Source organism: Passer domesticus, chromosome 13 (assembly GCF_036417665.1).
Source record: "Passer domesticus isolate bPasDom1 chromosome 13, bPasDom1.hap1, whole genome shotgun sequence".
Lineage (NCBI taxonomy): Eukaryota > Metazoa > Chordata > Aves > Passeriformes > Passeridae > Passer > Passer domesticus.
In genome coordinates, this window is record NC_087486.1 from 15,435,365 (window position 1) to 15,462,562 (window position 27,198).

Consider the following 27,198-nt stretch of genomic DNA (forward strand, 5'->3'; position numbering starts at 1 on the left):
AACAATTGGTGTGGGGGAATAAGAACCTGAATTGAGGGCAAATCATGAGTTCAACTTCCTGTGTAACAGTGTGAGAGCCCTGCCTTGGAGGAGGAGGCAGCAGCATGGTGATGCTTCCCACCACTTCCACCACATGGACTCAAAGTGTAATCAGGGTTTTCCCTGGGGTTTTGGGGTAGCTAAGAGATGTTTCTTAGTACTAGGCAGGGGACAACTCCTTGTTTCCCATGTTGAACATCTTTGGTTGGTGCCAGTGTTGCTTGTTTGCTGTAGCCACACAAAGGGATGTGCTGGCAGAGGCTGAGGGAACACAGGGGCTGTGGCTTTGAGGCAGTTCTGCTGCCTTGGAAGCTTGAAGGATCTCATATCAAACTGGATCAGGGAACTGATGACACTGAATGTCCTCTGCTCTTCTCACAAACCTGTGGACCAGCACAAAGAAACTGGAGGGGACAAGCAATGAAGTGTTTGAGTGTCTCACTGAGAGCCCAGACTGGTTCTGCAGGAGGTTTGATTTTGTTAAGCCTAAGCTAACACAACTTCAGCTCTGCAGAATCAGCTCTCTAACCCATAAATCAAAAAACTTCTGGTAAGTCTTGCCCTTGAGCTGCCTTCCTGCAGCTACAGGTGGTCTCTAAACCTGCCTTGGGAGCCTCTGATTTGCTCTGCTTTTGCAGAAGTAGATGTAAAAAAGGGATAGAATTACACAATGGTTTGAGTTGGAAGGAACTTAAAGATCAGCCTGTTCCAACCCCCTGCCCTGGGCAGGGACACCTTCCACTGTCCCAATTTGCTCCAAGCCCCATCCAGCCTGGCCTTGAACAATTCCAGGGATGGGGCAGCCACAGCTTCTCTGGTCACCCTGTGCCAGGGCCTCCCCACCCTCACAGGGAAGAATTTCTCCCAAAAATCCATCTAACCCCGCCTCCAAGTCCCCCCCAGGGCTGCTTTCCATCCATGCTCCACCCAGCCTGTGTTTGTGCTTGGGATTGCTCCAGGTGCAGGAGCTTCTGTTTGACCCAGCTGAACTTCATGAGATCACATTTCCCCACCTCTCCAGCCTGTCCAGGTCCCTCTGGATGGCACATATTTTTTCTAAACACATTTATTGATGTCTGTAAAGTGAAATCAGGGCTACAACTTTGCATTTGTCTGCAAAAGCTTTCTTCTTCTTCATTCTCCTGTTAAACACCCTTCCCCCCCCCGCCCCCTTGCTCCTTTTGGCCAGTCTGTCAAACTGGAACCTGAGCTTTGTTCTCTGACACTGTAAAAGAGCTTTCAAAGGGGCTTTGTTTAGGAACTCCAGGAGTGTCTAGTTTAGAGTGGGTGTCTCCAAAAAAACTACTCTTTTATAAATCTGTTACACTAGTGCTACGTATCTGTTGATGTGGCTGAACTTCTAATACAAAAAATTGACATCTAAATTTAATCAAGGCATTGCAGTCAGCCTAGCTGGTCCAGTCTGATTTCATGTGGCTTGTCAGTTCCTGTGGTGTTTCCAACAATTATCTGGGAAGAGCTACTGTGTGGATGCTTTCCTTTCAGAGCGGATGTTTTGTTCTCCTACATGACTTTGCTTAATTTAATGAATTAAGCTACTCCTGGTAGTACATTATTATTTCTGAGCAAGTGTGTGTCCACAGTGAAAACTAGGAAATTTGCTATACTTTGAATTCTATGCTTTACATTATTTCACTGTGTGGGCAGACTGCAAAGCGGGCTCTTATGTTGTAGATTGTAGCCAATGTGCTAATGCTAATGTGTGGAAGTAATTATGTATCATATTTTAGTCTTGAGTGGATCACAGATGGAATAATTACTGTTGAGCTCTCAGAATCTGATGGCAAAGTAGCATTTTGTGGTGATGGTGTTGTTTCATCTTAATTTGTAGCCTGTCAGGAGTAGCAATGGGCATGGGCTGTCCACCTGGCCCTCGGAGAAGTAAAAAATCTTCACATGCCTCACTCTCTGTGTTAAAGCTGCATCTGAGATGTAACAGGGAAGCAGCTTAACCCGAGTGCTGCTAAGGGTAGGAAGGAGAAAGTTCTTGCTGTCCAGTGAGCAGTGACTGCAACAAATAGCTGAGAAAGGGATGTCACCACCTTTTCAGTATGCCTTTGGATAGGGGGACAAACCTAAAGGCTTGCTGGGGGAAGCTGCAGTCCAGAACAGCTCTGAACAAGGAGAGCACGTGTGTTCCCCTCTGGACTGTCTGGGCAGGATTAGCAGCCACAAGGATGTCTGGGGTGCAGAAATCAGCTTGTGGTTAAGACAGTGGTGGGGCCCTATGACTGCCACGTGGCCACCCCCACAGGGCACTGTGGGACAGGGAGCCTGCAGCTGATCCCAGTGCTCCTTGGCCCCTTCTCCCAGAGGGGATGGAGCACAAGCTTGCACCCCCTCAGAGTCACCCAGCTACCTCAGGGTGTGAAAGGCCTCAAAGCAAATGTTTTTTCTCCACATAAAGGAGCAGCAAGCTGGAGACTCACTGGTGACTGGCTGAGGTGGCACAGAAGCCCTCATGGGTTTGTTTTTTTGGATGGATGGCTTTTAGGCTTCACCAGGTTACTGACACCAAAGTCTCCAAAGGAACCCCAGGTCTCACATCTTGCTAGGGCTGGCAACTGATTGCTCATTAGAAATAAACAGCTTGTCCTTTGCCTTCAGAGGTGCTGATGTGTGTGCTGGGCCTGAGGGACGTTGTTCTTAAGGGTGTCTGATTCAGCTTCCCAGCTCTGGGAGCTGACATGCTGATCCCTGTCTGCAGTTTTCCTGCTGCAGAGGCTGAGGGCTGACTCTGTGTCTGTCCACACAAAGTCCATGTGGGTGAGAGTTCCTGGAACAGGGTAGATGTGCCACAGTGCCTGCCCCAGATGTGCCTGCCCCAGAAGAAAGCTGGGAAACACACAGCTTTAGCAATGTGGTTCCTGTGTGCAGCGTTGTGTAGGGAGCAGGTTCTTCTTTACAGAAGGGGCTTGCTTAAGAGGAAGAAAACACCTCGTTCCAGAAGACATCTCATTTCCCCACCAGTATTTTCATTATTTGTTATCAGCTGGCGTAAGGAAACCACAGTAACTGCTGACTGGTCAGCTGGTACTTTCATGTCTATGTAAATTAGAGGTGAAATGTAATGCAGCTGATAAAGGTATGCTTTAAAAAGAAGTGGAATGAACCAAAGTACAAAGTGACATACTAATTCTAAAAGCAGAAGCTGATGCTAGCAATTTGAGCAGTTTTATTTCTACCCCCACTCCCCGTTGATACGTGCCAACATAATGGATGAGGCTGTTCCATGCTGTGCCAAAGGGAACCAGGCTCTGTCAGCAGGCACTGAAGGCAAACAGAGCTCAGGATTGCGTCTGAGCCATTGTACACACAGGGTGGAAATCTTATTTCTGGAAGTTGATTACTTGCAGCAAAGCCGGCTGTGATAAGAGTAATAGTCACAGTGATGCTGTCTGCCTCCTGATGTTTGTCCAGCTGCAGGATAAACAGGTCACCTAGATACAGCTCTGCCTGCTGCTGCAGGCCTGGATGGATTTTCCTCTTCACCTGCCTCTGTGTGGAAAGGAGGGGATTGGAATCGTGAGGCTCTCCAGTGCCTTTCAGTGGTTACCCCCTTGCTTCCCAAACCATGTGGAGCTGAGCCTTCCCTGCCAGGAGTTAATTTGGAGGACAGGCTTTCTCTCTCTGTCTGTTGACCCTTTCTAAGTAGTCTGTCAGAGCATTTAGTTCAACTGTTCCTGTACCTTCAGGAGCTGCAACTCCAGATGCTGGAGTCCTGCCAAAAAAAAATAAATCTTACTTGGCAGTTGTCCTCTTATCTCCTTCTTTAGTGTGCTTTAAAACCCAGCGTTCTCTCCTCCAGGACTGCTGTATCATCCCTCCCTCTGTCCCTGGCTGCACAAGCAGCAGGGGCTGCTGGCTGGCAAACAGTGCAGTCCTGGGGCTGCTGTCTCAGCTCACCTCCACTGCTTCTCAGCCCCAAGGAGGGAGTAATCTGATAAAAACCTGATGGAAAGAAAATTATTCCCAATTCAGGTCCAGTATCTGAAGTCATGCTGCAGACAAACTGGTCTCAGGAGGCCAAGGCTGGCTCCAGTGTGGGCTGATTTAAATGGGGCTGCTGTTCCAGTCCTTGTCAGCTGGCACCAGGCTGGGTGAGGAGCAAATTGTGCCCAGCCTTTTCCCAGCACTGCACAGACTGTGCGACTTGGCCCTGTGGGGCTGCACAAGGAGGATCTCACTGGGGCACATTTCCTTTTGCTTTAAATTGGGCTTTGTCCCTCCTCCTGTCAGTCACCCAGAGCACAATTCCAAGACCTTTGTAAGATGAAGTTTGTGCTGTGTAAATCCCTCCAAGCCAGGTCTTGTTTAACTCTAGGACTGATTTTCAGTGTAAGCACTGATACAGGCTGAGGACTGAGCTGTTCTCAGCCCTGCAGCTGACTAGGTCAAAAACATCTTGCCTTAACAGTAAATTAAGATTTCACTGATTTAAAAAAAAAAAAAAGTTGGAGGAAATTCTCAAAATCCGTAGTTTTGGGAGATGTCTCTCATCTGTTGTAGTCTAGAAGCAGGCTGGAGGGTCTGAAGCCCTGAATTATTGTACATTTGTGCTGAGGGAAAGTTTGTTTCTCATATGACACATCTCCTGTACACTTCTAACCTGTGTGCTGGGGGTTTTGTGCTTTGGAGAGCTGGCTGATGCCTGCTGACATCCTGCCAAGACCTGAGTACTCTACAGAAGGTGTGCTGACTCCTGTAAGGAATGCTTGTGCCTTTCAGAGAGGTTGAACCCCTCCCAGGTACATTGATACACCATAAATGCTGAGTAGTATCACTTCCATTAACTCCAAGACCTCTTAATCCCATCCCTGTGTGTTCAGGTGAGGACACAAAACCTTTTCCAGCCCTGAGCTTAGCTGTAGGAAAACCTTCTGCCTGGTTCCTGCTGAGCCCTCACCCGTGCCTGGCTCTGGGCTGCTGGGTGAGAGGGGAGCAGCTCTGCCCAGTGCAGTGCTGGCTCTGGAAAGTGCTCTCTTGGCTCGCCTGCACAGTGATTTCCCTGAAATGTGTGGCCTGCTCAGCTTCCTGAAAGCTGGAACAGCTCTCTGGGGTGAGCCTGGGAGCTGCTCAGCCTTACAGGAACAGAAAGGCAGGAATTTTCCAAACCTGCTGACCCCAGGCGTGAAGCCATGGAAGAGGAGAGGTGTGACACCTGGTCAGAGTAGTTGTGGATCAGTTGTTTCTGCTTGAGCCCAGGCTGAAATCTGGGCTGGGTCAGCAGTGGCTGTTGGTGACAGGATTTGGATTTGCAGGTGGACATGCCTGTGCTCTGTGGTATTTTCATTCTGTGACACTTGCTTTCTGCTCAGATGGCTCTGGCAGGAGCCATTTGTGTGTGGAGCTGGGATTTGGGAAACTTGTTCTGAGCATTTTGCAGCTTTGGAAGATTTTTGCTTGGAAGTGGGCTATTGAATTTCCATCTGGCTCTGGTATCTGTTTCAGGAGTGTACTGAGGTATTTCCTGAAATCTGAGTGTGGTGTCGGTAGAGACCGTGCACACAGTGAAAGCCTCTGGGCAGGAAGGAGTTGGGGGGCTGGGAAATTACAGGCCTGGAGCTGTTAGACACAAGCAATACCCTCAGAGGAGAGAAAGAACAATTAAACGCCTTCCTTGTCAAGGGAGTTAGATCTCATCTGTGCCCAGGCTGTGCCCTGGAGGCTTGTGCAGAGAGAAGCCTTGGTGGCAACTCATATGGAAGTTTAGTCCCTGTTCCCCAGTCTTGCAATCTCTTCTGCACTTGCTTTCTCTGGGGGGTTTATTTCAGGAGAAGTGGAAGTCTGGGAGGTCACAGCTGGGTGGCCCTTCCTCCTGCAGCTCTGGGTCTGCAGACCAGAGTGTGCACCCCCAGGGACTCAGGGACATTTGATTTCCTGTTGCTGTCACTTCTGCATCCCTTGGATACACTTGTGCTGACTTTCCCTTCGCTGGCCTCCATCCTGAACAGAAAGGCTTTCCAAGGACCTGGGTGAGAGTGATTTGAAGGTAAAAGCATATGCACAGGCTGACCTGACTTAGCACAAAATCATTCTAAGAGGTGGTGAGCAACATTTCTTGCTTGCTGAAGAAGAGAAAACAAAGCTCTTGGTGCAGAAGTGGCTTGTGATAAAACCCACTTAATTGACGAGTGGGAAGAGGCTTATGGGTCCCTTCTGTGCTGTGCACTCCCCCCCAGATGAGACTCTGGTATTAAGTAATACTCCTGCCCTGACCAGCTGTTCCCATGGCAAACAGCCATTCTGGTACCACAGGAAGGATTTTGGGCTGCAGAAGCAATGATTGGTAAATCACCCACTGCTGCTTCCTCTCATGTGCCCCAGGCCTTGCCTCATTGCCAGGAGTGCAGGTGAGGGGTCTGTGCTGGCACACGGCTAGGCCAAAGGAGAACAAACTTCAGGGCACTGGGTTTGAGCCCTGCCACCTTAAGAGGGTGGTGGGTGCTGAGCTGTGCTCTGCCCAGGCACTGAGCCTGCCCCTTGCTGCCTCTCTGTGCCTGGATGTCATTCCTGTCCTACCTGAGACACCCAGGCAAGGGCCTGGCCCCTGTGGTGTGCAGCAGGACCCCTGGGACAGCTCAGGGGCTCTCAGGCACCATCACCACCCGTGTAGGTGAGGTGGTACCTTGGCAGTGATGCCTGTGCCTGGATCCTGGGAGAGGATGGGCTGATTGTGGCATCAAAGCCCTTGTACTGCAATCCTTGTAGACCCAGTACAGCACTGCAGTGAGGGGCACTGCAGTCTTAAGGTCACTATTTTAGTTTGTGCCAAACTGGGTGAAAAGCACAGCTCATTCCTTTCCTTCATGGAGCTAATGATTAACGTATCAATTAGGTGTGAGAAGAAACAAAATGTATATGCTCAAGATAAAGCAGACTGTACATGAAATAAGAAGGTATTGTAGTATTTGTTTTAAAAACAAAGTGGGAGTTATTTGCACTGGTTTGTGCAGGCCACTGCTGTGTGATTACGGGGACTGATACCATTTTCAGGGTAAGCATGATTCATGGTGCTCTACGCTCTTTAAGGCTGATTAGGAGGTGGGAGGGTCTCTCAGTTTATACCTTCTCCCATCCTGTTTTAGGAAAAACAATGAAACCATCAAAAACTGAGCCTAGAACTGAGTGCTGTCTAGTGCCTCCAAGAGAAATCACCCTTGTTTCTCTTCTTTTTGGGACCACCAGGCTTCTGATCGTAGTGACAAAGACCCTTTGTGCTGTAGGGGGTGGTTGGAGTGCCCAACCTTGGCCAAAAGAGAGACACAAAGCAGCTGATGAGGTCCCCAGTAAAGCTCACCATAGAAAACTGGATGGCTTCAGCTTGGAGGCACTCAGACACTGAGGAATATCACAAAAGCCACAGTTCCCTTCACTGGGAGATTTTGGATTGGGTTTGAATGTGGTGTTTGGGGTGTTGACATTGTGTTTGTACAGCACTGCATGGGCTGGGAGGAGTGGGTGAAGCTGCTACCACATGCTCTTGATGTCCTTCCTCAGGTACTTGTGTCACTCTGATAGTGCCCTCAAGCCAACAGTCAGGTGTCCAAAATTAGCAGGTTGGTGTAGGGTGTCTCTAGGCTGGTGAGGGGCTGGGCTGGGAGCAGTTCATCCAGCCTGTCTTTGAGCTGGTTTTCAGCTTGCATGCTGTGGTAGCTGTGGCTGAACAGCTGACCACCCTTCAGCTGTCCTCTGCAAGCCTCACACCCAAATCAGAAAAGCTGTTTAATGCTGTATCTGTGGTTAAAATCTCTCTGGCAATTTGTGTGGTGACAGTGACAAATCTGCAACTCCTGAAGCATTGATGCGACTTCAAAGAAAGCTTCACAAACTCTGAGGAGGGGTGGCTGTCTCTCTTCAGAGCATTGCCCAGATGCTCTCCAGGTATGAAAGTTCAGTGTTGATGGTGTGCACACTCAGACTGCAGCAGTGGCAGAGCTGCCCTTGACATTTGCTCTCCTTGGAGAGGAGCTCTGCGGTGGAAGGCAGCAACCTCTCAAATGTGTATTTCAGGTGTTGGCTTTGGGGCATTCATTGAACTTGGAAGGTGTGTGGGTTTGAAGCACCACAGCTGCCTGCCATGGGGCAGAGGGTTTTCAGAGGGTTTCTGCAGAAAGGTGCTTTTGCCACAATGTGCTGCTGGTTTAAATGGCTTCCAGCTTTTAGCAGAAGAAAGAAGAGGGAAAAACATGAGCACTGTTTCTAACAGAAAGGCTCACCCCAAACCCACGGTGAGTCCTGGAAAAGCCTTGGCATGGCTGCTGTCCCTTGCCCTGTCCTGGTCCTGCCCCCAGCTGTTAGAGGGCAGCTGTGACTGTCCTTTGTCCAGCTCTGGGCAGCCCCTTCAGCACAAGCCATGGCAGCAGTGCCAGGGGGCTGGCTGGCAGTGCCTGGGGCTGGCTGGCAGGGACAAGGTGATGCCTATGGACACTGTGACCCCTTGAGCAGAGGGGCAGCGTCCAACAGGAGCCAGCTGAGAGCTGTGAGGAGAGCACCCAGCTCCCTCTGCTTGGGCCCAAGCTGGGGAAAGCCATTTCCTTCAATATTTCAGCAAGTGTTTCATAACAGCACTTTGTACATGCCTTGGACATGCTTTGTCGGCTGTAGCTTAAAACTTCTAATGGATTCATCATAAATACTTCAGGCAGACACTTCTTGCAGTCCTGGACAGCTGATTTTAACTGGCAAAGGGCAGCCTCCTCTGTGGTGTGGATCTGCATGTCTCAGGGCACTGGGGCTCTCAGTTTTGGGTATGGCAATGCTCTGGCAGCAGCAATCCAGCTCCCCATGGCTCAGAGGTGACAGCTTGAACCTGACAGCTGGTTGGGAGCCAGGGCTGTGTCAGGGCTCCAGCACAGGGATGTCACCATCTTACACAGGACTCTTGGAGCATTTAGTGTGTGTTTTACCTCCACTGATTGTAACAGGACCTTCTTAGAGCAAACAAACACACCAAAGAGCTGCTTGTTTAGAGCTCCTGGATCCACAAGGTAAATAAAGTCCAGACTGAGCCTCTGGGTCACCTCTGCATGGAGAGCAGGCAGGGCAGAGCTGCTGCCACGCTGCTGTGTAAGGTCAGGGCTCCAAGCTTCCACGTTTTCTTTGCAAGTCTTCCAGCGTGGCTTTGAGTGCAGGGAGGAGGGAGGGGCCTGACCAAAGTCCTGTCTGCCATGTGACATATTCCCCTTGGGATAGGATGGGATGGGTCTGTAGATGAAAGAGATGGGGATGAAAGAGGCAGCCGGGTGCCCAGCTCACAAGCCATGGACCTTGTTCTGCCCTCCTTGCGGGTGTGGCAGGGGCTGGCCCTGGGCACAGCCCTGCCCTGCAGGAGGAGGTCGTGCCGCCTTCCCCTGGCAGCAGCACAGGGAGCCGGGCTTCCATCAGGTCCTGCTCTGCTCCGGCTGGGAGGTGCCAGCCAGGGCTCTGCAGGGCTGGGCAGGGACAGCAGCACCTGAGGGAGGAGAGTGTGGCACCTCTCCGCTCCAGCACGGCCTGTCACAGCGCTGCCACCTCCTCCTGGGGCTGAAGGGAGAAGGGTGCCTCCATCCGGACATTCCTGGAGGACATTCCTGATATTGCTGTGACTGAATGGTCAGAGGGAGAGGGGACAGCAGTGCTGTGCTGGTGCCGTGCAGGGGCTGCCCTGGAGCTGGGTTGGGCCTGGGCACAGGATGCCTCTTCTCTTTTATTCCCCTTGATGAGAGGGAATCTGCCTGAGGCTCAGGCGCAGGCTGTCCCCAAGCACAGACATTGGGGGACACAGGACAGAGGGGATTCCCCCTCTCTGCCTCACTTGGGGGTGCCAGGGTTGTGGCATCGTGTAAGTTGGAGCACATCAGCCTCTGCCCATCGCTCTGCAGAGCTCAAGGAGTGACTGGGGAAGGATTTCCTAGGCACAAAGCAAGCCCATGGGAGAGCCAGGCTGGTGCCATGAGCTGTGTGCTGCCCAGGCTTCTTTCTGCCTGCCAGCACGCTGTGTCCAGCACCAGCTGCCTGCCTGGCTTGGACTCCTGTGTGAGGGCACGTTTCCCACACAGACCACAGCAAAGAGAGCCAAGAGAGCTGTCAGGAAGGACAGTCACCCACCTGCCCTCAGACCGATGCGGTTCTGGGTGTGGCAGCCTGGGCTCAGTGAGGAGGAGCCAAAGATAAACTGTCCTAATTTGCCTCAGGAACTGGCACAAAGAGCAAGCAGCACAGAGGCCTCAAGTAGGAGACCCTGCCTGAGAGCTCCACCCGGACCTGGGGCTCCCTCCCGTGTGCTCAGGCAGCTGGCAGTGCGCAGTACATCCCAGCAGGCTGCCAGGAGCCTCGGGGCAGAGATGGTTCCTGTTCATGAGGTGCTGCCTGCAGCCTTTGGGCACCTGCGCTGCGCTGCCACCTCCTAGCCTGTGCCTCGGGTGAGCTGACAGGGCTGGGAGTCCCCTCACGGGCAGGAGGGACAGAGCTGGAACAAGGACTGCTCCCTGTGGGACGAGTCCCTGTCGTGCTGGGGCAGGGGGCAGTTCTGTGTGTGGCAGGGCTGCAGCAGGGCTGGGGCCCAGCTCCTCCTTCAGGGGGCTGAGCAGACGGGCTGCAGGGCGCTGGGAGCTGTCCCGGGGGTCGGGCCGCCCCTGCTTCTTGTCCCGCTCGGTGCCTCACAGCCCTCTGTGCCCGCAGTGTACGTCGTGGAGGAGCGGCGGAGGGACGACACGGGCGAGAGCGCCTGCCTGACGGCGTGCTGGACCGCGCTCTGCTGCTGCTGCCTCTGGGACATGCTGACCTGACCGCTGCCGCTCGCCGAGCGCTACGCAGGCTCCCCACGCCCGTCCCGACTTCTTTCTGTTACTGTAATCAACGCTCTGCTTTGCACAGCCAACAGTTCCCGTCTGTCCGTCCTAGCGCCTTGTCGGGGTGGGGGGTGCACTCCTTTATTTTAGTAAAGGAAAAAAAAAATCCCTTTTTAACATTTCTAAGACTTTTGTTGTAACTTTGAAGAATGTGCTAATGGTGTATTTCAGCCAAGGGCATTCTGATGAAATGTATATTTACCAGTTGAGATTTTCCTAGCCCTAGAGACGAAGACGTACGCAATAATTAAAGCCAACAGTTGATTTTTCTTCACTAGGCCCCGGCTGTTTCAGTGAATCTGTCTGCAGGGTGGGCATCCCCTCTGGTGCTGACTTTGGCCTCCTGTGGGCACTGACTCCGTAGGTGGGAGTCCTTGGTCTGGCACCTCCAAGCCCCTCATCCCACCCAGGGCAGCACAATCAGGTTTTTATCCTTTTGTTTTTCCCTTCTGGAGCCAGGGCCCTCTCCAGCAGCTGCTGGGACAGCCGAGCTGGGAGAAGCAGGGGCTGTGTGTGTGCCCCAGCAGCTCCTGGGGCAGGACTGGTCCCCAGCTGCAAATCCATCATCCCACACTGTAGAGCAGAGGCTTGCAGGAGGTAAATTAATGGGTAAGAAGAGAAAAGCCATGGATTAATCTAGTGCTGAGGATTTAGAGCTGAAGCTGTTCCATGGCACGCCTGGCCAGAAAAGGGATACAAACCTTTTGTCTGCAGAAAAGTGGGGAAAACCTGCTGCTGGTTCCATGGGGTGTGTCCCACCCTGCTGCTCCCCCAGCCTTGGGAGCAAAGCCCCCCTGGTGTCTGACACCCACCGGCTCTGCGTGGCACTGCCTGGAGAGCACCCAGGGACAAAGGACATGGCACTCGCTGTCCCTCGGCTGTGCAGCTCCGCCCTGGGCTCAGCAAGCTCATGTGTTTGGGGTTGATGAGAGTCCCTTGCAATTCCCCGTCCCCAGGAGCCTTCTTCTGGGGGCAGCCCCTCTGCAGCCGAGGTCCCTGCCCTGGGAATGAGCACTGTCACCTTCCCTGTCACCTCCGTGGCAGCTTGGCAGCTGCCAGCAATCGGGAGTGGAGTCCCTGGGTCACCCTCCGCCGTGGGGCAGCGAAGGGCCAGCCCAGAGTGTGAGAGCAGCCGTGTGCCTGCGGGGTGACGGCACGGGAGGGGCAGCGGGACCTGGAACCGCCGAGATCCCGGGAGCCGCCGGGAGAGCGGCGGGGCCGGGCCCTGCGCTGCCCGCACCGGCCACACGGCGGCGATGTCCGGCCGCGCACCGCGCCCTGCCGGGGCGGGAACGGAGCGGGAACGAGGGGATGGAATGAGGGAATGGAGAGGGACACAGGGAATGGAATGAGGGAATAGAGCGGGAATGAGGGAATGGAGAGGGAATGAGGGGATGGAGCGGGACACAGGGGATGGAGAGGGAATGAGGGAATGAGCGGGACACAGGGAACAGAGAGGGAATGAGGGAATGGAGCGGGAATGAGGGAATGGAGCGGGACACAGGGAATAGAGCAGGAATGAGGAAATGGAGAGGGAATGAGGGAATGGAGAGGGACACGGAATGGAGAGGGAATGAGGGAATGGAGCGGAACACAGGGAATGGAGTGGGACAGCAGAAATTACCCAGGGCAACAAGAATGACCCGGAGCAGTGGGAATGACCTCCTGACACACTCCAGCCTGAGCCTGTTCCCATGCCCACGTCCATGGCCATGGCCATGGTTGTGTCTGTGCCTGTGCCAGCCCTGCCCACCTCCCTCTTCCCCCAGCAGGACCTTCCCCAGTGCCCACAGCAGGCAGTGGGTATCCACAGGATGAGGATACAGCAGGGATGCCCTGCAGGCCCCTCACCCCAGCTCCTCCCACCAGCCCATCTCTCCATCACACCCATGCAGGGAGAGCAGGCACAGAGACACGTGCTGTGTTTTATTAGGGTGGGTGGGGGGTCAGGCAGTGGGGAGCAGCCAGGGGTGCCACTACTGTGCCCTGCGGGCCATCAGCATCTCCCGGATATTGTCTTCTGCTTCCTTCACGCTCCGCTCCAGGTACGACTTCTTCTGCTGCAAGGCAGAAACCAGAGGTAAGTCAGGATCCCCCAGCCCTGCCAGCACAAAGCTGGGTACCAGAGCCCAAAGCCACCCAGGCAGAGCTGTGGGTGCTGGCTGGGGCACCCTCCACTCTGCAGGTGTCCCATGTGGGGGCAGCAGTCACTCACTCCCAGAGGCACAGACACAGGGCAATGTCTACACAGACTGAATTTTGTCCCCCCCGAAACATTCTCAGAGCTGCCAGGGCTGTTGCAGCAGCGGCCCTGCAAAAAGTGGGAACCATGAACCTCAGCAAGGAAGGAAATCAAATCAGATCCTTCAAATCAGATTCTATAACTCTTGGAGCCTAGAGAGGGACTGACATGCTAAGCCTCCTTATGGAGACACAGCAAAACCCTCTCCTTGGGTACAAAAGGTTCTTTTTCCCAGCTGGGCCATTTTCTAACCCTATATCCTCCTTTATATCAGCAATTCCCTGCCATCATCACCAAATACGTGTTTCCTTAATCATCTGTAATTAGGCTGGGCTTGGCAGGGAAGCAGCCCCAAGCCGTGCATCCCCAGATAGGAATTCAGTGTGCAGCGTTTTTTCCTGCTAGTCTGGGTGCTCCTCTGTGGCTGGAAAAATCAGCACTTGGCTCTTTTGACTATTTTCTCTGGGTTTCCAAACAACAGACACAACAGTCTCCTCTGGCGTTGCTGTGAGCTCCCGTGCTGCCCATGTAAAGCCCTGCCCTGGGCCATGCCAGCTCCCAGGGAGCACTGGCAGGGTTGGCATTCAATTCCAGGAGTCCAGGCCTCCACCCAGAGCATCCTGCCAGAGGCTCTGCCAGTCCCCAGTGCCAGGAGCCCAGTACAGCAGTGCCCCCAAAGCCCATCCAAACCAAGGACAGGTGAAGAATTGCTGTGCTGCCCTGAGAGCCTCACCCTGACTTCTGTGAGCCCATGGGACTTGTAATGCTGAAAATCCATTAGCCATGGAGCAGTCCTGCTGCCACCACTGCCCCTCCGTCCCCCTGCTGTGGCACAGCTGCACACTCAGCTGGCATGGCCCTGCCATGAGGACATCTCTCCCAGCCCTGCTTCTAAAAGCTGAAGGGTTTGTGTTTAAATCCTAAAGGCTGCTGGTGACAGCCAGGGCCAGGGTTATGGCCCAGGGTTCCTTGTCCCTCTCCATGGTCCCCAGGCACGTGGGGTCTCTTTCGTTTACAGGAACCGCTTTTGAGGAAACCACAGGGAGAAGAGCAGCCACAGGTTCCCACTGCCAGTGACTCAGTGACACACGAGCAGGACTCTGTCACCACCGCGCTGTCCCCACGCTGCCCGCACAGACGTCGAGGGATTTCACACATAGGGAACTGACTCTGAGGGCAGCAAGAGGACACAGGCCCAAAAAACCCTTGTGGCTCGAAGCTTCACCTCACTCTGCTGACCAGAGGAGGATGGCAGCAGTAGTGCTGACTTCTATGGGGTCATTTTTTACTGAAGCTTTTTCTTAACACCATTAAATAAGTGCATGAAATGGTCCTGCTCTCCTGTCCTCTCCCCTGCCCCTGCTCCTGCTCCCACCAGGCAGGAGGAGACAGCTCCAGAGAGCAGCTCTCCACAGGAACGCTGTCCAGCATGACTGGGAGAGCCCAGGAGAATTTCAGACATCCCCCCAGGAAGCCTTGCTGGTGCCCATGTGAGCCCCACCTCCACGAGGACAAGGGACCCTGACGCAGCAGAGGAGCACCCACATGGCCCACACGTGGACCCACAGTGCCCATCCCTGCACAGTGACATGCTCTGCCCTCCCCATGGCAAAGGTTTAAGGCCATTTCTGCACTTAGGCAGCACCTGCAGTCCCAGCTAGGGCAGGATTCAGGGAATTTTTCTTTACCTCAATCACTCTCCTTGGTCACCTAACTTCCGAGGCACAAGAACCTGGGCTGGTCCCAGTACTTTTACTCCCTCCCAGAAGCAGTTTCCAGAGTCCCATCTCTGGGCTCCAGGAGCATTCTTTGAGCACCAAGGGGAGCCCTGCACCCACAGCCAGGGGCTGCAAACACCCCGAGCTGTCCTGCAGCCAGGCAAGGAGCTGGGGCTGGCTCCCACTGCAGCCCACAGCCCGGATCACGGGCGAGCGAGGAGCAGACGGGCGCCACATTTTCCGAGACACGTGGCAGAAGCGAGGTCTTTGTTCCCCAGGAAGGGGGAACTGCAGCCTGGGCTCTGCTTCAGTCATCACCAGAGCAGGAGCTGCTGCAAACCCCTCCTCACTGCCATCAGCGGGGTCTAGACAGGAAACTCGTTCTCTCCCAGGGAGCAGCGCCGAGCGAGCGGCTGACACACACTCTGCCTACTCACGGCAGAGCCCGGGACACGACAGCACAGCTCTGAAGTCATGCTGGAGGCTGTTCCGGTCCAGCCAGCCCTGCCAGGCTGCTGGTATCTGTTCCCTGAACACCACCCTGCATCCCAAACCCCACCTCCAGCTTCCAGCTCTCAGCTTGCATTTTCACCCACAGCCTGAGTTAACCCTATATCCTCTGAGCCTGGTTTGGGCCAGCCTGTGGCTGCTGTGCATCAGCTGATGCATTTCCCTGGGAAAATGTGTTTGCTGCTCCAGGAGATCATCCTCTGCTACCTGTGCCATGGCAAGTGCAGCCTGTGGGAATTCCCAGGGCAACGTCAAAACTGCACTGCTGGTTCTGGTCCCTTGTGAAACCAAAGGTGGCTGCTGCTCTCTGAAGCCTCTGCTTTCACTCCTACAGCTGTAGCTCCAGTGCTCACCAGTCAGGAGCCCAAGGGGACATGGCAGCACACTGGCCCTGTGCCACTGGCTTTGGTGGCTGCATGACCTGCGAGCTGCTGACCCAGAGCTCCTACTCACTCCCCACATCTGCCCTAAACTGCCCCCACCCTCCCCCAGCTCCTGTGAGCTCCTGGACAGGTAAGGTGGGTGCCCAAACCGGCCCCAGATGCCACTGCCTGAGCCACAGAGCTGCAGGCAAGAACAGAGAAAGGAGGGAGGCTTTGAGAAGGCAGCAGGGGGAAGTTGCCACATGACACTGGGCTCCCAGAAAAGCCCCAGCTTCCGGCTGACAAGCAGGGCCAGGCTCCACAGTGACCCTGGTGTGCTGCTGTCCCCCTGCAGTCTCCCAGGAGTGTGGCAAGGCAGTGACAAGGAAACCCGGAGGGCACGACAGGAAGCAGCTGGTGTGTCAGCCACGGGCTCCAACTGCAGCAAGGGGCCGGTGCCTCCTCCTGGTTCACAACTCCCACAGCCACTTGCTAGAGAATTATTTTACAAAACCCTCTTGTGGGGTGTTACTGAGACTTATTTCAGAGGAACAGCCTCTGACCAACACTGCCAGGCCCTGGCAGCCCCCTCACTCCCAGAGAAAGGCCAGTGCATTCCCATGACCCAGGCACAGCTCACTCACACAGGGAGGGATGACCCAGGGCTGCAGGTCCCGTCAGCACTGGAGAAGCTTCTCCCCCACAGAGCAAGGAAGGGGAGCTGGAGGCTGCACGGGAGAGGGCACGTGGGAACAGAGCAGGATTTGCAGCTACAGGTTTCCAGGTGGACAGCACGCTCCACACGCGCTCCAAAACTGAGCCAGCTGACCTGATCCAGCCCAGGACAGGCTCTTGCATCCTCATTTCTTCCTGCCACAGGCCACCCACCAGTTCTCATCCCCTGTCTCCTCTGTGGTGACAGCCCCCTGATCCCCCTTCTGCCCCACACAGAAAGGGCTCTGCCACCTGCACTGGGACACGAGACCAACACATGGCCACTGCCACAGCCCAGCGAGGTCTGGGCCACCTGCAGGACACTGACAGGGTGCAAACCCACAGAGGGTGTCCCCAAAAGCCGGTGCAGTCAATGCCTCCCAGCCTGGTTTCCTAATTCCTTTAAGCTAATACCACTCCCAACAACAGTTCCTTCCCCAGGCAGGAAGGGCTGCAGCACTTGGGAACAAGACAAACCACAACCCTGATGATCTGTCTCAAAACCAGCCCCAAAGGAAGTGTTCTCACCTAAATTTGCTTTCTGGAAACAGAACTGCCATGCTAATAGCTGTCTGGCACCAGAATGGATGGCAAGAAGATCCCTCCTTGGGCAGCAGAGCCAATCCCACCAGCTGGGTCTCCCAGCACAACCTGGGGGTTCAGAAACTGGACTTGGCACCTCTCCTACGCCTGAGTATAGATGTGTCACCAAGCTGGCCCATATTCCCCTCTGCCAGCTCCCAGGAGCCTTCTCCCCCTCCAGGGCTTCCTACAGCCTTCCTAAAAAAGGTGTGCAGGGCAAAGGGTGTGTGTGGTTCAGTACAGCTACATGGACTAAAAACACCATCTCCCACAGCTGGAGGTGCACCCAAAAATGGGACTGACCACTCACACAGCCCCATCTGACAGGCAATGCACATCCATCTCCCCTGCACCCTTCCCAGGAGGAATGGTGGCTGTCCAGCTGACAGCTCCACAGGCACAGCTGCAGGCCTGCAGGGAAGGCACCACCAGCCCCAGCCCTGCCTGCCAGGAGGAGAAGGGAGGGCAGGGCACTGATAACCCATGGGCCTGGTGGGATGCAATGCCCACTGCCAACACATTCCCAGAGCCCTGTGGGGGGCTGCAGGCCCCTGTGATGGCTTTGGGAGTTCCATGAGCCCTGGCTCCTCCGTGTTTGCTGGCGTAGGAAGTGCAGCCTCCTGGAAGCACCAGCTTGGCCGGCCCCAGGCTGGGGCTGTGCAGGCAGCACCACGAGCCAGCCCTCGCTGTGCACGCTCCTGAGCAAGGTGTGCTGGCGTGGCCAGCCTGCGCCCTGGCACGGGTGGCTGCAGCCAAACAACATCAGAGGACTCGCCCTGCCACCACCCCGCTCCTCAGCTCTCCCCTGCCCTTCACTCCCCATCCCAGCAGAGCCTGCTCCCTGACCAGCTCCGCGCTGTTTGCTTTTGGCAGCAGCTGTGGAAAGACTAGATTGAATGCAAATACAATTACAGCTCACACCCCGAAGAAGAAAAGGAGCTGTGGTTAACAGAAGTGGCCCGTGGCCTTTTGACACGGCGGGAAGTCACCTCCTGCTCCGGCCTCCCACCTCCGCTCCCCTTGCATCACGCTGCTGGAGAGGCCGGGGCTCCTCAAGGTGACGCACCAGACCTGGCATGCCAGGCAGATTAAAGAGCCAGCATCCACAGATTCCACAGCAAGAGAAAACTATTAATCAGCTTTTCTTGGATGGGCTTTTGATGATCAAAGCACTGTCTTCCCCCCAGCACTGTGAGTCAGACGCCTCTGCCTTCAGGGAGAGTGGCTTGGCCGCTGCCAGCCCTGCATGTGGCAGGGCCTTGGCTCGAGCCAGTGGAGCAGGGCACAGCATTGTCACCCCCTCCAAGAGCCCAAACAGCCCTGTGCTCCCAGAGGGAACAAACACAGCAGCTCTGCCCATCCGTGCTGCCATACCCTCCCCCTCACAGGTGAGTTTCCTGTGTCAAGTCATGGTTTATCATTCAACATCGACTTCTGCTCTTCAAATTCCACTCCTCTCACGTCACCTCTGCAAATGAAAGAAAGCTTCAACCTCTGACCTGCAAACACAGATTTGCTTAAGACCAAACAAAAATGTTTCCATGGAAATTTTAGGATCTAGTATTGGAACACTATTCATTTCAGCTCATTCTTTTTTGCCCCCATTTTTGTATTTTAAAAAACATAATAGTGTTTTTCTGTGAACTTGCTTTACACCCAACTTGTGAGGACAAAACAAGCTGGCAGGTCTCTTCCCAGAGAATCTCTCCCTTCCCATGGCTCTCAGCATGCTTGGCTACCAGCCACCAGATTCTGGCATCCCACTCTCACACTCAGAAGGCTTCCGTTGAGGAACGCTGCAGTCTTCAGGCATGATGCAGTGCCTCAAACAGGAGCCCTGAGACAACTCATCCTGTGACACCTCGGCAAACCTCTGGCTGGCCAAGAACTTCTGTATCCCCCAAAGTTAACTCAAACCATTTCTGGCATTGCCTGAGGGCTCTGTGGGAAAGTGATCAGCAGATTCTGAGCTAGAGTTGGGAGCACATGGTTGACTGGAGAAGGATCTTCCCTGGGAGGATGGCAAACTGTGCTGCCCATGACACGGGTCCAGGCAGCAGCAGCCCGAGCTGCCCTCACTCTTGGGGCCACCACTGCTGTTCAGGGGTTGGCAGTGCCCAAACTCCCTGTGGAGAGCAGCACTCCAAGCCCTGGCACACGTGCCTGGGGAGGACAAACATTTTGGTCAGACCAAGCTCATGGAAGATGATGTGTTGAAGACATGTGCTCTGTTTAACAGGATTTCACTTGGAAGCCCTGAACAGCACCCAGCTGCTCCTGCCCCAGGAGAAGCTGAAATAGTGGACACCAGCAAGGGGGTGGGGTAGGTCTGCAGGCAGCCCTACGCCCTGATGGGTCCACCCAGCACTGGTCCTCACCCAGTTCAACACTGGCACATGTACACACTGGGAATTACTACTCTACAGCAACCACCAAATATTTAGATAGACTTCAAGACTTTCCAAGCAGTTATTGCCTCAGGAAGTTGCCCAGAGTTTGCTCAAGAATGAATGGCCTGGAATAGGAAGGGAGCCCAGCTGGTTTCTGACGACAGCTGCTGACAGAAGTGTGATGCCATATATCTAAGAGGAGAAGTGATGATTCAGACTCTGTGTTTTCCTCATCTCTTCCTTCCACAAGGTAACGGGGACCCACAGATCTGGGTTAGAGTGTGGAAGAGAAAACACCAAGCATACAACTACATTTGCCAACTCAAGAGAATCCTTACAAGCACCTGCCTAAAGAACTGCTGGTGCAAATCCAGCATCACTGTGTACTGATCCTACCACAGCACAACCAGCTGGGCTTCCCCCATCATCACTGAAGCACCTCGAGGAACATACTCTGAAAAAGCCAAGCTGGAAAAACCCCAATAACTTCCATTCTTGGTGCCTTCAAGAGCAGAAGGGGCAAGGTAAGGGGCAGAAAGCCAGGCTGTCTGCCAGCCTTTCTGCCCAACCCCAGCCTCGTGGCAGCAGCACTTCACATGAACTCCCTGTCTGAGCCCAGGACAGCACTTTCAGCAGAGATGGAGACAGCTGCTCTTGGTGAGTGGGAGATGATGGATTATTCCAGTGAACTCCTGCACCCTAGCCTGATGTGAACTACTACAAAAGCAAGTCGATGAGAACCTTTCAGTAGGTGGCAGCAGAAATGTATTAACCCAAAGGATTCCTTTAGGGACACCCCTTCTTGGCACAATTCCCCATTCAGAGCAGTTTCCAGGAGCACACTGCTCCAGGTCGGATACTGAGCCCTAACCAGGTTATGACAGCAGAGTCAGGTCAAACAGAGAACCTGGGGAGGGGAAGCTCACACAGATCCTGAAAACCCCCACGTTCTGTTTCGGCGGAAGCGTCCCTCACCAAACTGCCTCTTGCAAAACGGGGTAAGTTCCCTATCCCAGTGCCTCAGTTTCTGTGGTCCTGCAGAGCTGGTGTGGCTCATCAGGATCCCTCCTGGCAGTAGGACTTTTGCAAAACCACACCACACCTTTCAGCTCTTACGGTCCTGGCCAAGCGAGGCCACTTGAAAAGAAAAACCATTTCCACACATTTCAAAGACAAATCAAAAAGATGGTGCCAACTCCCAGCTAGGCAGCATCCCCCTCTGCCCAGGGCTCAGAGCAGCCACATGCCCACCACCAAGGCACGAGGGACAGAGCAGGGGGTGACCCAGCAGTGGGGACAGCAGGAAGCGTGACGGTGAGGGCTGCCCTGCATACCTGGCAGCAAGGTGTGGCTTTGTACAGCTGACTCAGGGCTGGGTCAGGGCTCCGACAGGCAGCAGCACGCTTTCCAAATAATCGTTTCCTGTTCTCCCCAGGCGAGATGGAGGAGGATGGAAGCAGGATGGAGGTTTATCGGGCACAGATAATCCCCCTCCCCAGAGCTGCCTGGCACAAAGGCAGCCAGGAGCCACTGCAGGGGCCTGGTGACTAAGGCAAGGACAGCAGTGCTGGGGCTGTGACTAATTATTACTCATGCAAGGAGGAATTTGGAGAGAGACCCGCATCCAGCTCAGCTCGTTGCTTTGGATACTTCTGCAGCCATAAGCACAAAGGAGAGCTTTGACAATGAATCAGACCCTGCTCTAAAATGAAAGACTTTTCAACCAACTTGGTGTTAAAATGATTTCAGTGTAATCATAAAGGCAGCTTAATGCTAATCAGAGGAAACAAGCCATGTTTTCAGGCTCAGATGACTAAATGTAGGTTCCTGGATGGACAAAACCATTGAGACACAGCAGCAGAAGTGGGTTTTTATTAATGCATAATGTGTTTAACTTTCCTCTGAATTACAAAGGAACGTGAGTGGACGGGCAGGAGTTGCTTGAAAAGTTTTCTCTGTTAGGTTGTTGGGGTTTTTTTAATCAAGAGTAATTCCCCCCCATAAAAAAAACAATAAAAAAGTTCTGAGATGCCTTTATTTCAAAATCATGTCTATAACTAGCCTCTAAAGGACTTAAAAGGAAGCAAACAACCCCCACATTAATTATCCTCTTGCTTTTAAAATCTACAATTATCTACCCAAAAATAAAGGTAGGAAGATTGAAAGCAAAGTCATGAAATTCCAGTCCTTCCTTCATAAAGCCTTTGCCCTCTCAGCTGGTTTGTGTGCTTACTTTGCAGTCTGCAGCACAGGGAAGACTAACAAAGAATTACTAATTAAACAACTGCTTGCAAAAATCTGGGGGTTTGAAAACTTGTTGCAGTGAATGATTGTTCCAAATGAGAGATCCAGCCTGGCCACTGCATACCCACACACATGTGATGACATAAATACACATCATTGCACTCAAATCAGCATTACCTACAACCATTCTTCACAAAAATGTAGTGAGACATTAGTTTTTATAAGTCATCCCAAGCCTAAAGTGGCAAATGACCCCTCAAGAGAGCTGGGAATCCCCTTTCCCCTTTGAAATGTGAGAATTTCTTCTCCCTGTGCTTCTAAGATTCCAACATCATGTTTTGCAACCGGTGACTTGTGCACTATTTAACACATGACAAGCTTCTTACACAATTTTCAAAGCAGAACATACTGTTATTTGATCTTTATCTAATAAATTTAACACAGGACTAAGAGCCAGCTTCTAAACAGATCCACCTCCTTCCCTGCAGACACTGAGGAGCACTTGCTGCCTTTAAAATCTGCCAGGTGCTGGCTGCACGCAGCTGATTTCCATCTGTCTGCAATGAAAGGTGACAGTCACACAACAGAGAAACACCCATGAAGTTCAGCTGTAAGAATACAATCCTTTTGCCACCCTCATTTTTGACAAACAAGACAGACCTTGAGGCTTTAAACATGAAAAAGCAAGTGAAGTGAATGATTCCTCACAGCTGTGAAGGCCTGCTCTTCATGTAACCATCACCAGAGTCAGTTTAGGGAACAGAAAGAATTAGAGAGCATTAGCTATGCCCCAATTCCTCCAGTATTTACCTGAAATTGTGTGGCCCCAGTCCAATGTCACAGGGCCTCTCCAAAAAGCAGGATTTTGGGCTGGTGGCATTAGTTCTGTGTCCATTACACTCTCAACCTCCTCAGTGTTTTGTCATTTTGAAGCTTATTTTTCTCATTGCTCAGAGTATCTTTAATTTCAAAAATCAGCAATGAGAACACAGATTCTTCTCTCTGTAAGACAGCCAGACCTATAGGGAAAAAAAATGAGCTTTGGCTACTCCCTTCTTCAAAACAGGACTCTCATGGAGGGCAGACCACTGGTAACAGCTCTGCCCATGTAGGCTGTGCTCTGCTCTCCCACGGGAGTGCCTGTGGATGCTCCACAGCTGACAGGCAGGCAGCTGGACCACCCATGTCCTCAAAAAGCAAGCTAAGCCTGCAGCTTTGCAGCCTGGAACACAGGAACAACCCTCAGTGAGAGCACAGCCTCAGACATGGGATGACACCAGCCAAGAGAGTCAAGATGAAACATATTTCCCAGGAACATCACCAAGTCCAAATGTCTGTGTCCAGAAGGACCTGCCCAGACACCTGCAGCTGCCTGACACCCAAAGCCATGCAAGATGCTGGCTTTGGCCTGGCCTGGTCCCCACTGAGAGGCTCTGCAGCTCACCTTCACCCTAACATCCATCATTTGTAGAGATCCCATAGCTTCCTCCTAAAATGCCCATGCAAGCCCAAATACTAATCCTACACGGTAAACTCACTTCCATACTCCACCTGTCCCCACCTTTGGTGTCCTGCCTCCCTCTACAGCAAGCAGAGGGACTGACCTTGCCTGTGCACACATGGGGAAACAAGAGGCAGCTTCAGTGACAACGTGTTTAAAATCCTGCTCCTGCTACGTGCACACATGCCAGCAACGGAATCAGGGAACAGCACCCTCATCCAAAGTAGAATCTGCTCCAGGCTAATGCACAGAGAGTTATTCTTGAGGCTTCCCCTCTCCAAAGCAAACAGGAGCATTCCTTATTTGCCCCTGTTTAGATAAAAAGCCCACCACACATTCCTGGGCACTGGCCTACCCCAAGCAAATCATGCGATGAGAACTTCTGCACCGTAAATCCCTGGAAGAAATTGGTCTAACTTGGGAACAGCCTAACAATTGCTACCTTCTGATGAGCGCTTTGTGGCCTGCAAAGAGCACCACAAATCTCAAGAGACCTGTTTTCACCTCGTTAAAGCCACCCACAGAATTGGCCTCCATGCTGAGGGCTTCAGTAAAAAATGAAGGAGGGTTGGAGCACGTTGGAGGCTGGGACCACACGGAGCAGGTCCATCCCAGCCATACCTGCCCCAGGCTCCAGCGCTTCTCCCCAGCCACACCTCACCTGCCAAAATCTTTGTTCCCACAGGGGAAGAAAACTTTGCTGTGGCAACTGTCAGAGCAGACTCATGGCAGGGGGGGCATCGCCACTCCGCCTCAGGGCTGCAGCAGAGCCATGTCAAAGCTCCCAGAAAAAGAAGATTAGAGAAGTGGAAGCCGCAGCACGAGCAGGTCTGTGCTCAGGCAGCACCGGGGAACAAGTCAGTGGTCACCTTAAGGCATTTCAGTGCAGTCACTGTGTAACTTCACCAGCTTTGCAAACATCACCCGAGGCTTTAAACACGGAGCACAGCAGTGTTTGAGAGCACAGTGTTCCCTCCTCCACCAGGAAGGAGTGCAAAGACATTTTATGCATGGGATAGGGAAATTGGACATGGTGTTTTAGGGCTTGCATGAAGGATTTCCGAATTAGAAATCAAGCCTTTAGGTACAGCTTTCCTGATTATATTTTCTACTCCAGCCAGCCAGAGAAGAAACCAACCAACCCTTTATCCCAGCAGCAGTAAACTTTCAGTCTCCCACAGGCATGTGAAAGAATTGCCTGGGAAACAAGCACACAGCTATGTTGTGGTCAGAGTTTAAAACCAAAATCCAATTCCCCCAGAAAGCTGCAGGTTGCTTTTGCCCTTTTCCCGAAGGAGCTAAATTCAGTGGCACACAGCAGACGGAGCTGCCCAGCAGAGCCTCCCCCTTATTTGTTATTTTTAGCAATTTAGTCTGACAACGCCTGACAACTAAACAAGCTGAATATAGCAGGAGAGAAGGGGACTATCAGATATTATCAGAGAAAGCACACAGTGATAATCACTTTCTCCACCCCTAATGAAGAATCAATTTTCCATGTCTTTATAACATCATAGAGTTTGTTCTTTTTAAAATGCCACATTTAAAAACAGAATCCATCTAGCCCTACAATGGAAACGGATAACATTTCCTGAAACAAAGCATTGTTCCACCCCTCACATATCATGTTTCCTTAAAAACAAGGGAAGAAAAACATTACTTGGTTTTTCTCCTAATACTGCACAAACATTGCTGAGCTAAAAAGAGTCTGTGCTCATCCCTTTAGAATGCTTTCAAAACAGATTTAACACATACCCCTTGTACCGTGAAACACAACAAGAATTTGATAGTATCAGGACTGGAAAAATCCAATCCTGCTAAGCAGGACGTGTCCCATGCCGGTGTGTGAGCGAGCTGATGGCACCAATCTCTGGAGGTTTGGGTAAGCCCCGCTGGCACAGCCTGCAGCAGGCACAGCTCCTGTGCCAGCAAGCCTGGGCAGTGTGTTTGGATTCCAAAGGATTAGATACAAGTTGTGAAGTTCAGGAAGCCACACAGGTGCACATGGAGCTGGCAGGCTGAGAACATTGGGGTTGTTCAGCCTGGAGATAAGGAAACACCACAGCACCTTCCATGACCTGAAGGGGCCTACAGGGAAGCCAGAGAGATACTCTCCATCAGGAACTGGAGTGACAGGACAAGGAACAACGGGTTCAAACTGAGAGGCAATTTAGAGGGGAAGTTAGAAAGAAATTCTTTACTAATTGAGGGTGGTGAAGCCGTGGCACAGGTAGCCCAGAAAAGCTGTGGCTACCCCATACCTGGAGAGACCTGGTCTAGTGGAAGGTGTCCCTGCCCATGGCAGGGATCTCCAAAGTCATCCAAACCCTTCCAACCAACACCATTCTATGATTTTTATATATATAATTAGATATATTCACACCCACACACTGCTTTAACAAGCAGAATAAAGCTACCTTTGGTTTTCTTCAGACAATTTCTGCAGAATAACTAACTGCATCTCCACACCCAAACCTCTTGTTGCTTTCAGAACACAGCTCCTCTCACCAAGCATAATGTGTGTCCCAGCCAAGCCTTATTTTCCCAGCCCTTCACAAGGACAGGTCTGGCTGTCCTTGCTGCGAGGAAGCCCAAACCAGCATCAAGCATCCCATCAATTTTGTGATTCTGCCTTGAAAAATACAATGCACTGCTTCAACAGTGGAGAAATCCATAAGGGAGAAGTGAAGGAAAGGGAATTACTGCAACCATGTACTGCAGTGGAGATTGTCAGAGGGAGAAGAGAGACAAAACTCACATTTTTCAAAGTTCACTGGCTGCTGTGAATGTCAGCAAAACCAGCTCACACCTCTGAAGCAAATTAAAGACACATTTTCAGGAACAGGCAGCTGGAGATCTCCTTGCTATGCAGCTGGATGGATTTCCAGAAGAGCTCAGCAGTGAACCCAGCCCTCCTCTGCAAACTCCTCTGCAAACAGCACCAAGGTAGAGGGGAGAGCATTTCTCAGATTCAGGAATGTATCAAAAAAATACACATTTCACAAGAGTGTCATCATAGCAAAGCACAATTGCCTCAAGCTCAGCTATGTGAGCAGTGAGATCAGCCACACCATCGGGTACTGGGGGATTACTCTGATCAGCCTGATTCAGCTGTGCAAAGTGAGAAATGTGAGTAAGTCATAAGGTAGTTAACAATGTAAAATATAAACCTAAGCTTCAAAACCCATCTAGTTTTAATAATGAATGGAGAGATGTTTAACCTTTCTTGGTTTGCTATTTATTTTACAACGATGTGGTGGAAGCACAAGGTCACAAAGTTTCACATTCTTTCCTGCTTTGGTCACAACTTGTTTTCAGGACAGCAAAATCCCCTGCTCCTGTGATGAGTGCTCTCTGAGTTGGACCCAGGTATTTCCCCTGAAATCTCAGTTTCCAGCAGTTGTCAGCCTAAAGTGCTTGTCCTCTTCCATGGGGAATCCCAGGCCAAAGGAAAACCCTCTTCACAAAACTGCCACAGCCAGCTGGAAGGAGATCAGTTAAAAGATGGACTTGAATGTTTACTTAACACAAACTTTTGAAAGTGTTGGCATTCTGAGCCCTACTACTCATGACTAAAAAGAAAAACCAACCCATGTGGCAGCCACCTTTCCACTCCAACCACCTTTTGAGACAGTCTCGGTTTTGAGACTATAGCTGGAAACTTCAACTCAATGACCATAACCAGAGATTCAGCAACAAAACAGAAAAACACATTTGTGAAGCAGCCAGTTCCGAGGCTTTGTGTAAGAACAGCAAGGTTATAATTTGTGGGAAATTCCATCCATTCTGCTGAACTCAGTGATTGAGAAGTTCAGGAGGTAAGATAGTTCCCCACCAGGAACAGGAAGAAGCCCAGATGGCACAGCTGAAGGGCACAGTAGCCAAGAAGCTGACCACAGCCCGCTGCAGCTGGCAGCAAGGGACCCCAGGGGCACTTTATAAACAGGCTGCCAGCCACATTCCACCTGCTCCCAAACCCAGGGGTGCTGCCAGCCACATCCACCTGCTCCCAAACCCAGGGGTGCCACCAGCCACATTCCACC

At 52.4% G+C, this 27,198-nt stretch overlaps 2 protein-coding genes across 11 annotated transcripts in view; one reads left to right on the forward strand and one right to left on the reverse strand.

The window, feature by feature from the left end:
- The window catches only part of CYSTM1 (cysteine rich transmembrane module containing 1), a 66,096-nt gene extending 54,930 nt beyond the window's left edge, over positions 1-11,166 (forward strand). For all 7 annotated transcript variants that reach the window (XM_064388291.1, XM_064388292.1, XM_064388293.1 and 4 more), the window contains exon 3: positions 10,723-11,166. In XM_064388291.1, the coding sequence (XP_064244361.1) occupies positions 10,723-10,829 (107 nt within the window). In that variant the 3' untranslated portion in view covers positions 10,830-11,166. The remainder of the gene's footprint in view (positions 1-10,722) is intronic.
- A 1,633-nt stretch (positions 11,167-12,799) lies between these two features.
- Positions 12,800-27,198, reverse strand: part of PFDN1 (prefoldin subunit 1) — a 31,578-nt gene continuing 17,179 nt past the window's right edge. The window contains exons 4-6 of one of the 4 annotated variants that reach the window (XR_010347119.1): positions 25,914-26,084; positions 22,465-22,673; positions 21,428-22,211 (exon numbers count right to left, since the gene is read on the reverse strand). Coding sequence is in view for 2 of the 4 variants with exons in the window: in XM_064387723.1 (XP_064243793.1) it covers positions 12,869-12,952 (84 nt within the window). In the remaining 2 variants the exon portion in view is untranslated. Of the gene's footprint in view, positions 12,953-21,427; positions 22,212-22,464; positions 22,674-25,913; positions 26,085-26,391; positions 26,638-27,198 lie in introns of those variants that run through there. The other 3 variants (XR_010347120.1, XM_064387723.1, XM_064387724.1) reach the window with 3 other exon arrangements.